Consider the following 17,125-nt stretch of genomic DNA (forward strand, 5'->3'; position numbering starts at 1 on the left):
CCCCCCCCCCCCCCCTCCAAAATGGTGGCTATACAGCCTGAGCAGCGGATGTTATACTCCTCTGGGTGTAGCAGTCAACAGGTAATTGAGCACAGGTGTTTGGTCACATGTGGTGAGGGAATATATATATGTCTGTGTGTCAGTCTGTCTTTGCACCCCCCTTGAGAAAGGTTCCACTCCAGAACCGAAACGTCGGATTGGGCGGCCTGTTCATTTTGTACTGATGCCTAATACAGACTCTTTTTTGCCTTTACTGATCTGAGTGCAGTCTTCCTTTACCGGACGTGAGAATGGTAATGTTGTTCTATTATTATTATTAGAGACTGGCACCTGTTGGTGTGTGTGTGTGTGTGTGTAACAGTTACACACCAGATAAAAATGTGAGACAGCCTTAGGTTTGAAAGAACTAAAACTGGTGGTGGCTGTGAGAGTCTCCGGTAGGTAGTTGCAGTTTTGGGGTGCACGGTAAGAGAAGGAGAAGCGGGCGGATACTTTGTTGAGCCTTGGGACCATGAACAGTCTTTTGGAGTCAGATCTCACATGATAAGTGTTGCACGTGGTAGGGGTGAGGAGCTTGTTCAGATAGGCAGGTAGCTTGCCCATAAAGTATTTGAAGGCAAGGCACCGCTGCTGGCACAGTCGACTGCTGTTTGTGACCATTGGAAAATCCTTGCCTCGGATCGGACGGATGTGTTACCAGAGAGGTAGGGATTTGCGTAACTTTTTAGTTTAAACTGATACTCCTATTTCTCCCACACTTATACCACATGGTATAAATGCACAGGCTACCTGTCGCCATATGCTCACCGGTTCCACCTGTTATACACCCACATCAGGGATTGATGGAAGGGAAGTTTGACAGAGTAAATTTTGTTTAATAGCACTGCACACAATTAGGATAAATAGTGCAGTGTTGCTTCAATGTGAGGAGAGCAAACACCCTGATCTAGACAGGATTTCTCCTGAAGCACTGCTATATATAGTTGAAGAATAAACAGTATCCCTACTTCATTCTCACACCATTCTTACTCATGCATATTTAGTTTTCCCCTTGTCCTATTCTATCTTCTGTCAGCACTTTTCTGTGATCTTCCTTCTGTGTCTTAGTGTGTAGGGATGTTTTTTGTTTTTTTTGTGTGTGCGTTTATCAGACTTGGGGTTAGTCAAGGTAATCATGTTGCAAAAGTCTTTATCTTCATGGAAGGTCAATTGTCCATAGACCTTATGCAATTCTTGCAAATTGCCTGCAGCTGTATTTGTCTGTATTGTGATCAGATTTCTTTGCTTATCTTTTTCAAACTAACCCTATTCTGCATTAAAACATTAACCCATCCCTTGCTGGCTCATGATTGCTCACTCATTTTACTCCGTGTCTCATGGGGGGGAGGGGGTGGGGTCTTACAGTCCAAACTCTAACAGGGATTTTCCGTCAAAATAAAACACTTTTTGAATGACCAAATTATCTATATGACCATTTTACCGTGTGGCATGATCTACAGCGGCGAGAAAAAGTTTGTGAACCCCTTTGCATTTTCACATATTTCAAACCTAAAATGTTATTAGATCTTAAACCAAGTCCTAATAATAGATAAAGATTACCTGATCAAACAAATGACACAAAAACATGATCCTTTTTCAGCATTTATTTATCCACAAATGATTCAACATTCAATATAAATGTGTGAAAAAGTATGTGACCCTTTACATTCAGTACCTGGTGGCACCTTCTTGAGCAGCAATGACTTCAACTAATCGTTTCCTGTAACTGCTGGTCTCACATTGATTTTTTTTTTTTGAGGAATTTTGGTCCATTCCAGAACTGCTTCAACTCATTGACATTTGAGGGCTTCCTTGCATGGACCTTTTCGCTTGAGGTCATGTCCAACATTTTGATGGGGTTTAGGTCTGGACTTTTATTAGGCCATTCTAAAACGCAGAATTTCTTCTGCAGCCAATCTTTTGAAGATCTCCTTGTATGTTTAGGATCATTATCTTGCTGCATGACCCACTTTTGCTTCAGCTCATGGACGGTTGGCCTGACATTCTCTTCTAGAATCTTCTGATACAATGCAGAATTCATGGTTGTGTCAATGAAGGCAAGCTATTGAGGTCCTGAGGTAACAAAGCAGCTCCAAACCATCACACTCCACCATGCTTGATGGTTGGTATGAGGTTCTTCTATTCGAACACAGTGTTTGGTTTTTGCCAAACATAACGTTTTTAATTGAGGCTAAAAAGGTCTACCTATGACTCGTCTGTCCAGAGAACATTGTTCAAGAAGTGTTTTATAGATCTATGTGCTCTTTGGCAAACTTCAGAAGGGTAGCAGTGTGTGTGTGTGTGTGTGTGTGTGTGTGTGTGTGTGTGTGTGTGTGTGTGTGTGTGTGTGTGTGTGTGTGTGTGTGTGTGTGTGTGTGTGTGTGTGTTTTTTTTTTTTTTTTAGAGAGCATTGGCTTCCTCCTGGCTATCCTTCCATGATTGTTCAGTCTTTTTCTGATAGTGTAGTCAGGAACACTCACATTAGCCAAGGTGAGATTGGCCTGCAGATCGTTGGATGTTACTCTGGGGTCCTTTGTGACTTCCTGGATTATTTGCCGGTTTGTTTTTGGAGGCATTTTGGTTGGACGACCGCCTGTCTGACTGTAAGAATTGGGGCTCCACCAATACACTAATTGTTTTGTAAGACTTCTAGACTGATGAGCATCAATAACGGCTTTTCTGAGGTCCTCAGAGATTTCTTTTGATCATGGCATGACGTGTTTCCACACAACTGTCTTGTGAAGACCAAACTCACAAAGTTTCTGATCTATATATAGGGTGGGGCCTCCTAAACTCCACCTGGAAGATCTACCTAATTATTTAAATGCCTGATTCTAATTATCCCCTTTTAATTTAGCTGATAAAAGCAGAGTTTCACTTACTTTTGCACATACCCTAACTCTTTAATTACTTTATGGTTTGTCTAATTCATTGATTATTTTGTTTCAAAAGACATGGAATTGGTTAATATACACCCTATTGGATATTTAAGAAAAGACGACTGGTTTTGATTCAAGAAGGTTATCATCGAAAAACGATGGAATTTCCGTAATTATCATTGGGTTTCACAAACTTTTTCTCGCCACTGTATGTGGGCAAGACAGATCATTGGGGGAATGGATGGCATTACATCGCTCTGCCATACATGTGGCAAAGATAAGAGAGCAGATCAGCGGGTTGCCCTACCCTTCTTGACTCATGGTCATCAATTACTAACATTAAGACAACGTGAGTAACGATCCTGTTCCCGCACATCGAGGAAGTAATCGGGCTAATCTGCTGCTTGGGAAATAAGTTAGTTGGATCTTTTCTCTAGACACCATTTCCTCACAGGGGTTTGAATGAGTACTTATCTTTAAACTGTTTCCTCACTGACTAACTTTGACCATTTGGGTCTGAATATCAGCGTTACGTTAGTAAGCGGTTCAATAATTTTATTAGAGTACACCAAGTATTCAAATCTAACATTTAAGTTTGTATTTTACTCGACGAATGACTGCCTGTCTGATTTGGGACACTCTGGGCCAGTCGGGATACTGTCACCTATGTGTACAAGCAGACAACAGCCAGCACCACCTATGCAAAAAAGTCTATCAAACAACGAATTAGGTGCGGGTAACACCAAGGGTCCCTGTACACCCTCAATATAGTCACAGTATTAAATAAATGTGACCCGCAGACAAACAAGGAAACTATTGACAAAGCGATGCTTATAATTCAATTTTTATAAATCAGTAGAAAACCGCATATAAGGTAAAAACTACTGTCACAGTTATGAAAGGTAACAAACAATAACACGGAAATACAAAGTGACAATCACTAACGCACATAAGAGATCTCTCACTCTTCTGTCTGTCTGTCTGTCTAAGCACCATGGATTAATGAGGGAACAGGATACACGTCACCCAATACCTTATCGTGTATAAAGGTGCCAAAAAAAGGCTGATTTGAAAAAGAGGGTCATTGCAATAAGGATATAGGTGACCAGCGCATCAAAAACAGACTGAATCCTATTCATAGAGTATAAGTCTCCGGTTTGACCAATCCACTATATAGGGCAGTGTTTCCCAATTAAATTTAGTCGTGGAACCCTTTTATATTTTGTAAAACAGAATGGAACCCCTTAAATATTTTCTTGGTTTTTAAAAGACCCCCCCGCCTCAATACATTTTTAATAGACCCCCACCACGCCAATACATTTTTAATAGATCCCCATCGCCCCAATACATTTTTAAAAGACCCCCACCGCCCCAATACATTTTCCCCCAGTGTGTCTCTCACTCCCTCCAGCCAGTATCACTACCTCCCCCCAGTGTCTCTCTCCCTCCCCAGTGTCTCTCTCACTCTCCCTTCCCTCCAGTGTCTCTCTGACCTTCCCCCAGTGTGTCTCCCCCTGCCCCCAATATGTCTCACGCCCCCATGTTTCTCTTTCACCGCCCCCTCTGCCCATGTTTCTCTTTCACCCCCCCTCTGCCCATGTTTCTCTTTCACCCACCCCCCTCTGCCCATGTTTCTCTTTCACCCCCCCTCTGCCCATGTTTCTCTTTCACCCCCCCCTCTGCCCATGTCTCTTTCACCCCCCTCTGCCCATGGCCTCTTTCACACCCCCTCTGCCCTTGTCTCATTTTCACACCCCCTCTGTTCATGTTTCTCTTTCACCCCCCCTCTGCCCATGTTTCTCTTTCACCCCCCCCTCTGCCCATGTCTCTCTTTCACCCCCCTCTGCCCATGCCTCTCTTTCACCCCCCTCTGCCCATGCCTCTTTCACCCCCCCTCTGCCCTTGTCTCATTTTCACACCCCCTCTGTTCATGTTTCTCTTTCAGCCCCCCTCTGCCCATGTCTCTCTTACACACTCACACACACTCACACTCACACACTCACACTCACCGTATCAAAGGCAGACGAGGTGCTTGCTGCATTAGCTGTGTAGCACAGCGCCACCTAATCCCTGACTTGGAAATTGCAGCTACAGACAGACTGCTTTTTTGACGGGGAAATCCGGCACAGTGAGTGTGGGCGGCCCGTCTGTCGGCGGAACCCTGGGACTGCTCCGCGGAACCCCATTTGGGAAATGCTGATATAGGGTATAATAGCATCCCTGGCAGGGGATTGGGGACTAATACCTAGTCCTCACTAGCACACAAGTGTAGTACAAATAAAGCTAAGTATGTAGACCCACAGGGGTAACTCACTATTGGGGTTCCCAGGTCCTCGTGCGGTCGAAATGCGGCTCCAGACGGCGTACATATCCACCAGGAGGATGAACAGGAGGCTCACAGTAAAAAGGGCAGCGCACTTCCAGAAAAACAGGCGGAGGCTCACAGTAAAATAAATCCTTTATTCTTGAAATGGATCCAACATGATCCCTAGAGAGCTAAAAAAAAAAAAGGGCTAAAAAAATCACCACACCTACGCGTTTCGGGCCCTGTGCCCAAGGATAAAGGGCACATGGCCCGAAACGCATAGGTGTGGTGATTTTTTGAGCTCTCTAGGGGTCATGTTGGATCCATTTCAAGAATAAAGGATTTATTTTACTGTGAGCCTCCTGTTTTCTGGCAGTGCGCTGCAATTCTCCATTTTTCTAATTGCAATAAGGAGCAATAATATTGATCAGAAGATTATAAGAAGGGGGGCAACGTTACAGGACCTACTGTCCTTTCTTCTGGCCCATTCCCATGCATATACATGCAGTACTTCCCTTGTGTGTCCCTCCTCCAGTAATCTCCAAGTTCAGAAAAACAGCCACACGCAGTCTCTCTGGACCTGTCGTTGCTCCTTTTTGCACTTTTGTACACCTTTTTTGCATGATATAAGGCATTAGGTGATATGTACCCTATTCACTCATTGCTCCATGGTGCTTTATGTGTGTTAGTGATTTATTGTTACTTTGTATTTCTATGGGTACCAGCTTTGCCCCATCCTATGCTAATTTATTCATGGGATGGTGGGAGTCGTTCCACGTGTTTGGCGATAGAAACACCTTCAGGGATCATATTATTTTTTTTTATCTGCGTTTCATTGATGATCTCATTTCTATTTGGGAGGGTGATATCACAGCACTTTTATTATTTACAGAATCACGGAATACCAATGATTATGGTCTTAAATTCACTTTCACTTATGATTATCAACACTTACATTATTTGGACTTATTACTTTACGTGGATCTCTCTTTGAATATACATACGGACATTTTCTGTGAAGAGAACTCACGTAACACTTATCTTAGAACGGATAGCTGCCACCCCAGGACCCTCATAAAGGGAATACCAAAGGGGCAGTTTGAGAGTCAAACAAAACTGCTCCCAGGATGAGGTGTCCATAGACAATCAGACGATCTGCACTGGAGGTTTATTGCAAGGGGTTATAGGTCTCTGGATTTAATTCAAGCACATGGGGAGGTGGAAGCAATGGACAGAAGTCAATTACTCTGTAGACCATCTAAGAAGGTCTCCAACTTTGAGAGTCCACTTTTTATTACAACCTTTAGTGCACAATATATTAGATTTGATCCTAGAAAAACATTGGGACATCCTATGCTTGGACCCTGTTTTGGGGCAAGACTTGCCACCAAACCCCAAAATCGTATATAGAAAGGCTAAAACCATCTCAAATTCCCTATCACCCAGTTTATTTGTATCTGACACAAGTAAATTTAAACAATTGACTAAAGGGTCATATAGATGTGGCTCATGCAGAATATGTAATTTGATTGTACCGTCAAACTTTTGCAAGTACAGTTACGAAAGAGAGATTTCATATACAGAGTTTTATCAGCTGCAAATCTACATATGTTGTCTACCTCCTAACCTGTGGCTGTGGGAAACAGTACGTGGGAAGGACTACGAGATTCCTTAAAATACGTGTAATGGAACACGTTAGACTTATCAAGAATAAGGATATCGTTCACCCGGTCCCACTACACTGTACCCACTGCCCCAGGGGGGATAGTAGATATCTAAAAGTTTGCGGAATTGAGTATATCCCTATCTATGTTAGGGGAGGGAATCGCATCAGGAGATTGGATCAGAGGGTGGCCTTCTGGATCTTTATGTTGAGAACCTTGGTCCTCCCTAGGCCGTAACACTGATTGGGATCTGGGACATTTCCTTTAATCCAGTGGCCCTCCCACTGCCCCACTGTAATTACTATATTGTTCTGACTTAGGTCACATTCGTGTCATCTCGCATATATATATAAAAATGTGGATGTTTATGTTTACATTTTTTGTATCGATGGTAAATACACAAGATCAAGGTTTTGCAGACCCCTAACCATGTCTTATATCTTAGGTTAACAATATCGGGAGATATGTGTAATAGTCTTTTAATCTTGATAATATAAGGCTTTCTCTTATCCAATAATCACGTCTGTAAGGTGCCTTATAGATTCAGAGCTGTGGATAACAATACTAATCAGGCTGACTGTAATATTAACTACCATGACCAGAAGTTTCAATAGTATTGTATGTCTTTAATTATATAGCGCCATTAATGTACATAGCGCTTCACAGTAGTAATACATGTGGTAATCAAATAAATAACAGATAATATAAATAACAGGTCATGGGAATAAGTGCTTTAGACATAAAAGTAACATTAAGGAAGAGGAGTCCCTGCCCCGAGGAGCTTACAGTCTAATTGGTAGGTAGGGAGAACGTACAGAGACAGTAGGAGGGAGTTCTGGTAAGTGCGTCTGCAGGGGGCCAAGCTTTATGTATCATGTGTTCAGAATATCCACAGTGCTATTCATATGCTTCTTTAAGCAAATGTGTCTTAAGGTGGATAGAGAGGGTGCTAAAAGTGATAGTGATAGTGTATCCAATAGTGTAGCACATTATTTGGAATTATTGGATATTTAATTTTTGAATAGAAAATAAAATTAACTTTTTTTTATCATAAATATCCAGAATATGAACTTAATAGTCATGGTGTTAAGGATCATAATTATAACCTGAGTTTTTATTATTAGTGTATTTTCTTATAATAAAATTGAATTCGTTTTTCTTACTATAGAGGTTTATTTCAGTGTAGTATTATATTTAGAATTAGAAATGTCATTATCTTTTTTAGATAAGGAAGAATAAATGTTTGAATATATGTCTGCTTAGTTTGGGTCTAGTGAGATTATGGGGCCTATGCAGTAAGTTGCGAGATGTGTCTGTCGCCAGCGCAATTAGATCTCCTTTTTTTTGCCGGGTATTTGCCGCTAAATGCTGTAAATGGCGATTGTGAGTAAATTGGTGAGTTCCACATGTTGCGCGAACACGGCGCAGCGCTTTGCGTTCATGCAGCAGGTGGCGGATGACGTAATGTATCGGTACGCCCTCCACTGCAATATGGGGTTAAGAATAATATAATTATTTTTAATCACACATCAAAAGTTTGACCTAAAATAATTTACCTGTAGTTACCATGCGTGCTGTATCTCCTCTGTCTCACATGTCTTTTTTTTTTAAATTTTTTTTAAATATTATATAATACACACATAGGTTCCCCAGTGACACACAAACACACAGACCACTTCAAAGTGACACACACACACACACACACACACAGTGATACCTGCCTCCCAAGCGCGCTTGCTGTCTCCTCTGTCAGGACAGCAAAAAGCTCCTGGTAGAGCGATCGGCAGCAAGCAGCAGCACAAAAGTATTTACTATGTCCCAGGCCTAAGGGCTGGGACCCGCGGCGCGGGCGGCCACACGCGAGTTCCTCACCAGCAGGGGAATCCTCCCGAGCCGGTCCCAGTCCCCCCTCGCTGCACAGCTCACTACACGCTGTGACGCGTCAGCCGGCAGGGGATTCAAGAGAATTGTAATCCCAAGCTCCGACGCGTCACGTGGTGTGGCTGTGAGCCAATGAAGAGGGGAGGCTTCGGGAGGAGGAGAGGCTTCGGGGAGCGGGGAGGAGTGTGGAGTGCCTGCCTCTGTCTCTGTCTCTGTGTGTGTGTGTGTGTTTGTGTGTGTGTGTGTGTGTGTGTGTGTGTGTGTGTGTGTGTGTGTGAGAGAGAGTGCCTGCGTGTGTGTATGAGTGTGTGTGTGTTGCTTGTGATTACTTCAATCAGCAGCTCCAGCCCGAGCCCGTGGAGGGAGGGAGGGAGGGAGGGGGGGGTTAGAGTAGTGGGTCCCTCCGCTCAAGCCACGCCCCCCCTCCCGCTCAAGCCTCCCACTCAGGCCCACCTCCCGCTCCCTACAGACCGCATATCGCGGTCTGTGTATGTCAGTGTACCGCCTGTCTGCAGTGCGGGAGAGCTGATGGAGGGAGCGGGGCCTTAGCCTAAGACTGACCGTTGATTACTCTCTGTGTGTCTCATTCTGTGTCACCCCATGTGATAATGATCACAGATAGAAGGTCTAGGAATATAAGAGACACTGCTTCACAGCCACTACCAGGAAAGCAAACAGAGCAGAATTCTAGGCCCATATTACTATAACTCCTGCAAAGCATGTCTTTGCATGTACTCTTGCAGATCATTCTGTGATTCAATCACACACAGGAATATCAAATGAAAGATGTCATCAACTGCATGTGTGGTTTATCTCATGGCATGAGATGCAGAGGTAAAACTTCCAGACAACTCGGAAGAGAACACCTGAACTCAGTCAGAAATGAACAAGACGCACCAATAGCCAGGCACATAAACCAATTTCACCATGGGGACAGCAACTGTTTGAAATGAAATGAAAACACAGAATCACTAGGAGTAGATGAAGGCTTTACTTCTAGCGTATTTATCTAAACCTCACTTAAAAGCGGCAAAACGTGTAGTCTTATGTTTTTTTTTAATGAAATCAGTTCTACAGTATTAGATAGTGACTGGTTTTTATTTTTACTATTCAACGCTTAATGTCATTTTTCATGAGCTGTAATATACTGAGCATCCTTTTGATTTCTATAGCAGGGTTTATCCCACCTCCCAAGCAGTGCAAAATCTTTGTAACAGTTTCCTGTTTGTGATAATTTGTTGCCAATGTTCCCAGCAGTTTGAGCTGCAAACTGTAACAATAAATAATGTTGCCGTAGTAATATAAGAATACATTGTAGCTGCTGAGTTACACTGACTGAAGGATTGATTGAAACTGAAAAGCGGCCATTATGTTAGTCACACAATCAAGACTGTTACAGATTTATAACAGGAGCACCAAACGATTGCCAGTTTAAGTAAGAATGTAGAATTACACATTGTCACACGCTTTACATATTAAAATAAGAAAAAATGGGGTGTGTAGTATTGCTGCTTTAAAGTACTAAACATTGTATCCATCAAGTTATGTGCAAACATTGTAACTAAATAAATAAACACAGTTATAGCAATGTGAACATAATACATAGAACTATTGTATCATACATTGCACATTATCTCTCACTTTAAGTCCTTTTTTTTATTTTATTTTTAAGCCACTTACCATTTATTTTGTTGTTTAAATATGTATTTTTGTGTTTTCACTTTTAACTACTATTCATATATCCAGCTCCATTTTTATGCCTTTCATAGATTCATGTATGGGTATCCCTATCTACATCACTATGTGATAAACATCACGTATTTTAAATGCTTACAGAAAGGGTGTTCTGATGAAATGGAAATGGAATAAGCCAAATGTAATAAGATTGAAAAAAAGCACAAACCCATCAAGGGTATAAGTGAATCACAATGCCCGAACAACAAAGTAAGGGGAGCATGGAAAGGGAAGCGTGGGAGGGAGAAGGGGGGTGGAAACGGAAACAAGGTAAAATAACGGGAAGGGGGGCAACGTTTTGGGGTATGAACGCCTTCTTCAGGCCTGTTCCCAAAAGGAAAAAAATGTCTAATTGTGTGTGTGTGTATATATGTATATATATATTATTATTATTATTATTATTATTATTATTATTATTATTAAAAGTGATGAGGCAGTGACCCCTTGCCAAAGCTCAGAGTACTGAGCGAAGCGGCTGCATGTATTAGTTGGCTTCGGGGGGAGGCACTAGTGACGTACAGAGACACATAGGTCAGAGTTAGCTCACGTCCGAGACATTCAGAGCGCCAGCTATCAGCAAGTATGTCTGATGAGCACGGAGCAGGCACTGATGCAGAGAATTCTGATCTCTTAACAGTGCGCACCTCCACACTTCATGCTCTGCACACCACATACTGTAGCACCCGCCATTTGTCTGGGGTGTATTGCCAGTATTAGGTGTTAGTTGGTATCTCTGCAGCTTTGATTTCCCCTGTATATATTTGGGGACAGTCACTGATCAGCTCAACATTGCTTACCATTAAGGGACTTGTATTCTTTCCTTAATTGGTCCCATACTGTAGCTTGAGCTTGATTCTGCATAGTATACCTGTAACTATATGATCTACCTGCCATTTTCAGGTGGATCCTTTTATGACAATCTCAGTCAGTGCCTATAATTGGGATCTTAACTCTATCTATATCTATCTATCACCCTCTTCCCAGGATCGCTGTTGGGCAACTTTATTTTTAAATATTAATTTATTATTGTTGCTCAATTTGTACAATATTTTAATTGGTGTATTAAAAGTCAAGTTTTAGGACACTCTTCATTAATCCTTCACATTCAATCAGGCAATTATTTACTTTACTACATTATACCCAGCCCACACACAGGAGCTTCTCCATACCTGTAACCTGTATCTGCATCCTCATACATTTTCACCTATTGAGTTGCACCTTCCCGTTATTGGAGACTGAAGTGAGAATCTATTAGCAACTATTGTTTCATATTACTCTTGTAAGTGTCAGTTCTTGAGCAAACTATAACGTGTGTGTGTGTGTGTGTATATATAGGTGTGTGTGTGTGTGTGTGTGTGTGTATACGTACGTGCGTGTGCACACACACATTAGCGTTTGATTTCCTCTGGTACAGAGATACAGGTAGCCGGTGCTTCGTGGGTTAATTGTATCCCTATAATATATGATTCTCCGCTAGGACCACTCCAATGTGTAATAAATATACTGATTGTACAGAATCCCTTGCCAGGGAAACGGGACTTGTACCTAGTGCTCACTGGCACACATAAGTACAGAGATTGTCCCATATAAAGCCACATCAAACGTAAGAAAACAGGAATAACTCGCTGTATAGTTCCAAGGTCCTTCAGTGTGGTCCTGTACGCGGGTTCCAGACGATACAATCCTATATGCACACAGCCATAGCCTCTCTGACCTTCAACACATACTTCAGTCTGACTTTTTGAGACTCGAAAACTGGATTTCCCAAAACTGTTTTTAAACACTGACAAGACTGTAACAATGGTATTTGGGACCAAGACTAAATTTGTAAAGCTTCCAGTGACTGAGCTCCTGATTAGAACCAACGCTAACACCACCCTAACCCCTGTCACTAGTTTTAAATACCTGGGCTTATGGTTTGACTCCCACTTAACATTCGGGATGCACATTGATACCCTGACAACCAAGACCTATGCCAAACCAGGGGTACTTTACAGGAACAAATCCTCCCTAAGTCTCCTGGTCAGAAAGCGTATCGCACAGCAGATGCTAATGCCAATTATTGACTATGGAGACATTGTATATGGCTCGGCACCTCAAACCCACCTTAGCAAACTTGACACCCTCTACAATTCAATTTGTCGTTTTGTTCTCCAATAAAACTACAACACACATCACTGCGAAATGCTCAAAGAACTAGATTGGTCATCACTAGAGTCTAGGCGCAAAGTTCATCTTTCCTGTCTTGCCTTCAAATTCTTTATGGGCAAGCTACCCAGCTACCTGAACAAGCTCCTCGCCCCTACCACATGCAGTACCTATCACCTGAGATCAGACTCCAAAAGACTGTTCATGGTCCCAAGGCTCAACAAAGTATCCGGCCGTTCCTCCTTCTCCTACCGTGCACCCCAAAACTGGAACAACCTACCAGAGACTCTCACATCCACCACCAGTCTAAGTTCTTTCAAATCTAAGGCTCTCACATTTTAATCTGGTCTGTAACTGTTTCATACGCTCATAATATATATTTTCTTTAACTGTGCATGCAATGTCTTGTATATAATGTATACCCTGTTCATTTATGTAACTGTATTTGTAACCATGTATTATTTGTCTTACTCTGTGCCCAGGACATACTTGAAAACGAGAGGTAACTCTCAATGTATTACTTCCTGGTAAAATATTTTATAAATAAATAAACGGCGTGCTGATCCTGTACGCGGGTTCCAAATGGCGTGCTGATCCTGTACGCGGGTTCCAAACGGCGTGCAGATCCTGTGCGCGGGTTCCAAGCGGCGTGCTGATCCTGTACGCGGGTTCCAAACGGCGTGCGGATCCGCCCAGCAGGGTGAACAAACAAAAATGGAGAAGAGGCAGCGCACTGCCAAAAAGCAGGAGGAGGCTCACAAGTAAAATAAAAATGATTTTTTTAATAAATGGATCATGACTGACCCCTAGGAAAGCAGCCGTACAACGCACCTACGCGTTTCGGGCAGTGTGCCCTTTATCAAGGTGCCTTTGATAAAGGGCACACTGCCCGAAACGCGTAGGTGCGTTGTACGGCTGCTTTCCTAGGGGTCAGTCATGATCCATTTATTGAAAAAATCATTTTTATTTTACGTGTGAGCCTCCTCCTGCTTTTTGGCAGTGCGCTGCCTCTTCTCCCTTTTTGTTTGATTTCCTCTGGCTGCTCCCTTTTGTCGGATATCACTGCGTGTTCAACGACTTTGCACACGCAAAGCTCCCTACTTCCCGCTCCACTTCTCTCTTCTGATAAGTACAGAGTGGGATAAGGGTAAAGAAAACACTTGAGGTCCCAATGAAATTTAATGTGTCATTAATTTTCCCCCAAAAAAATGAAAGGTGACATATCTTTACTATTATCACAGTTCGATTTGTTTAGGGAAGCCAATTCTACTGCTAAATTCATTTACAAAAGGTTGTTGTCTGCCTGGCTCCCTTTTAAGAGGTCTTCGGCATCATCCGCGGGAGGCATTTATTGACCCGTGGGATTATTTGCTCCTAGGCTCTGCCTAAACCACTTTCGGCTTCATTAAAGCTGGGAAGGGGGTGGACAAGGTGGTCTGGGGTTTTAGGATAGCAAAAAACAAAGTGGCATATATCCAAACAAAGAAGTCACTAGAAAGAAACTAGCAAATAACTGGGATTTCAGATGTTATTGACCTGAATGTTCTTGTGTTTCCCTGCAGGATGCGTATATGCTGGCGATGACCCAGAACGAGTGGAAAAAGAGACTGGAATCTCCCTTCAGAGACATCATTATACTGCACAACCCCAAAGTAATTAATAGGGAGACGGAGTTAAAGCAGCAATTGCCCCAAAATCAAGTATTTGTTTTTAGTTTCTATACGAACCAAGGGTCCCTCTGGGCTGAACGGCAGCACTCTCAGCTCCGGGGACCGACCGATTGCCGATATCTGTCTTTAATACCAAAAATTACATTTATTTTTTTTAAATTGTAAGCTAAAAACAATGATGCTGCAGGGTCAGCCAATCGGAAGCTGCAATGCCATCTCATGGTGATGTCACAGCGTTCTATTGGCCGGCAGAATGAGGCTGACGATAGTGACCATATTGGTTGTGTCTTGTGACGTTATTGTTCTGGACGAGAATTGTTGTAAGGGAATTTCAAAATGAAATATCTCAGTAACAGAGGAGGGTTCCAGTAACTTAAGTAGCAGAGATTTTTGCTTTAAAATATAAAAAAATGAATACTGTATAAAACTTTGCCGAAATGATAAATTTGTGGATAGAAGGATTTATCATTTATCTTGCAAAGAAATAAGGACATTATCACCATATGTTCCCCGTTCATATGACTTTAAGAAAGCGAGCGCTTTGATTGATTGGTTCAGATTGTTGTCATGGTTACATGCAATTATCCCCTTAGCTCTTGGAATATCCCATTCAGATACAATTCACGGGTGGCGCTCAGCTCACGCAATGTCAAACACGTGGTGAAATTGAGACTTGAGTTTGTAGGGCGTTAGCAGGGTCAGCAGCACCTTTCTCTTCCTGTATAAGAAGGCATGTAATGTAAGGGATTGTTGAAGGTGAGGTGGGCAGAGTTGAGATATTGTGTCTTCCAGACACAGCGCCCTTTTATCATATAAGTGCCACTGATCCTGCTGCATTCCCATGAATTGGGATGTCAGACCCAGGGTCCGGGAGTCCTCAAAGTGCAATGCAGGGTATTGCGCCTGATCTGGCGGTAACTGCCATTCAACCCAATGGCAGTTACCGCCCGATCACCCGGCCTTGCGCTTTGATGACATCCAGCAATGTGTATTTTTTTTGACATTTAAATTGTGAGCTGAACTCTCCTGTGTATTGTGCTTGCATGGAACATTCCAAGAGCTGAGGGTGCGGGGACAGTGCATCTGTCTCCGGGGGCCAAAACGAGCGCTCCATTTAAAAAAACAAAAATGTAAATGCCTTGTGACATTATAGGAGTCTGTGCTTTGTACATCTCACATCCCTCTCTTGCTTGGTTCCGCAGCTCATGGTGCACTACCAGCCAATGGGAAACCCTGATGAGTGGGGGGCCACGCCCACCGAGCAGGGCCGACCCCGCACTGTGAAGAGAGGGGTGGAGAATATATCTATGGATATACCTACTGGTAAAGGAACTACCAGGAGCGCGTGTGTGTCTGTGTGTGTGTTATAAATATGTATATACGATGTACACGCACATGTTCTTTAATATATGTATATAAATATCCATCTATAGTGTGTTTGTGTGTGTGTGTGTAGATCTAAAATATGTGCACATGCATATAAAAATGTACATGTACTGACTGTATGCATACGTCGGTGTGTATGTAAATATCTCTACAGTGTGTTTGTGTATCTTTATATAAATATAGACACAGGTGTTATTTAATGTATGTGCGTATCTCTGTATCTATCTTTTAACGTGTGGTTGTGTGTGTGTATGTATATATGCATTATGTGTGTATAAATATATAAACATACATATACCAGTGATCTTAAATCTACATACATTATGTGTGTATAAATATATAAACATACATATACCAGTGATCTTAAATCTAAGTGTGTTTTATATATATATATATATATATATATATATATATAATATAATATATATATAGTGTTCGACAAACCTATACATTTGCTCGCCCCGGGCGAGTGGATTTAACCCCCGGGCGAGTAAATATTGGCCCAAGCAGCACACGTTTGGTACTAGGTGGCGAGTAGATTTTTTTTTGTGATTTGTCAACCACTGTGTATATATATATATATATATATATATATATATATATATATATATATATATATATATATATATATATATATATATATATATATATATATATATATATATATATATATGTATGCACCATCTTCCCACACATCCTTCATCTTAATATGCTGTTATGAAGATATGATATATGGTGCTGGGTTATGTTTCTTTGTTTTTCTATTAATTTTCCTATCCCTATTATCCCACCTTCTCGATCCACTGTTGGATAAAGATCTCCCAAGAATCTTGCAGGTACTGTGGTTGCAAGCCTCTCTTCTCTTCATTCTCCTATTCATTTATTAAAAAGGTTTCCACCCTTTGTTATTTGCCGGCCAATGTAGACAATCTTTGACTTTCAGTTCTATTCCATTTATTTAGATATTTGCAGAGTTGACACCCTTTTGGTCTTGCTAAGATTCATATGGAAGCCCACTTTCTTATTTGCTTTGGCGAGCTCTCCAATTTGTTACTGTAAGTCTTCTGAATTTATGGCAAAAATAACATTGTCATCTGAAAATAGTAGGCGCCTCAAATATTCACTGATTTTTGTATTTCTTTTTCTTTCAAGCCGTCGCGTCACTTCTAAAAGCGCACGCAACGGCAGCAATACATTCGTTTTGACACGACGTTGCCGGCACTATAAGCGCAGCCTAATATGTTAATGTGGCATTCTAGTAAATGTTCTTTACAATATCAATGTACACTTCTTCAACACTTTGTCTTCTTGATGCATCGAAGACCGCTAAGGTGTAGACAGAATGAAATGTTTTTTCATTATCTACGAATCCTAAACAGAGTGGTAGGTCTTATTCATGACTTGGTGAAATCACTTCTT

The 17,125-nt window shown here is 41.8% G+C and overlaps 1 protein-coding gene across 10 annotated transcripts in view; it reads left to right on the forward strand.

The window, feature by feature from the left end:
• Window positions 1-17,125, forward strand: part of DDHD2 (DDHD domain containing 2) — a 79,153-nt gene that overhangs the window by 35,228 nt on the left and 26,800 nt on the right. For all 10 annotated transcript variants that reach the window (XM_075601233.1, XM_075601225.1, XM_075601229.1 and 7 more), the window contains 2 exons: window positions 14,213-14,302; window positions 15,523-15,643. In XM_075601233.1, the coding sequence (XP_075457348.1) occupies window positions 14,213-14,302; window positions 15,523-15,643 (211 nt within the window). The remainder of the gene's footprint in view (window positions 1-14,212; window positions 14,303-15,522; window positions 15,644-17,125) is intronic.

This window comes from Ascaphus truei, chromosome 5 (assembly GCF_040206685.1).
Source record: "Ascaphus truei isolate aAscTru1 chromosome 5, aAscTru1.hap1, whole genome shotgun sequence".
NCBI classification, from domain to species: Eukaryota; Metazoa; Chordata; class Amphibia; order Anura; family Ascaphidae; genus Ascaphus; species Ascaphus truei.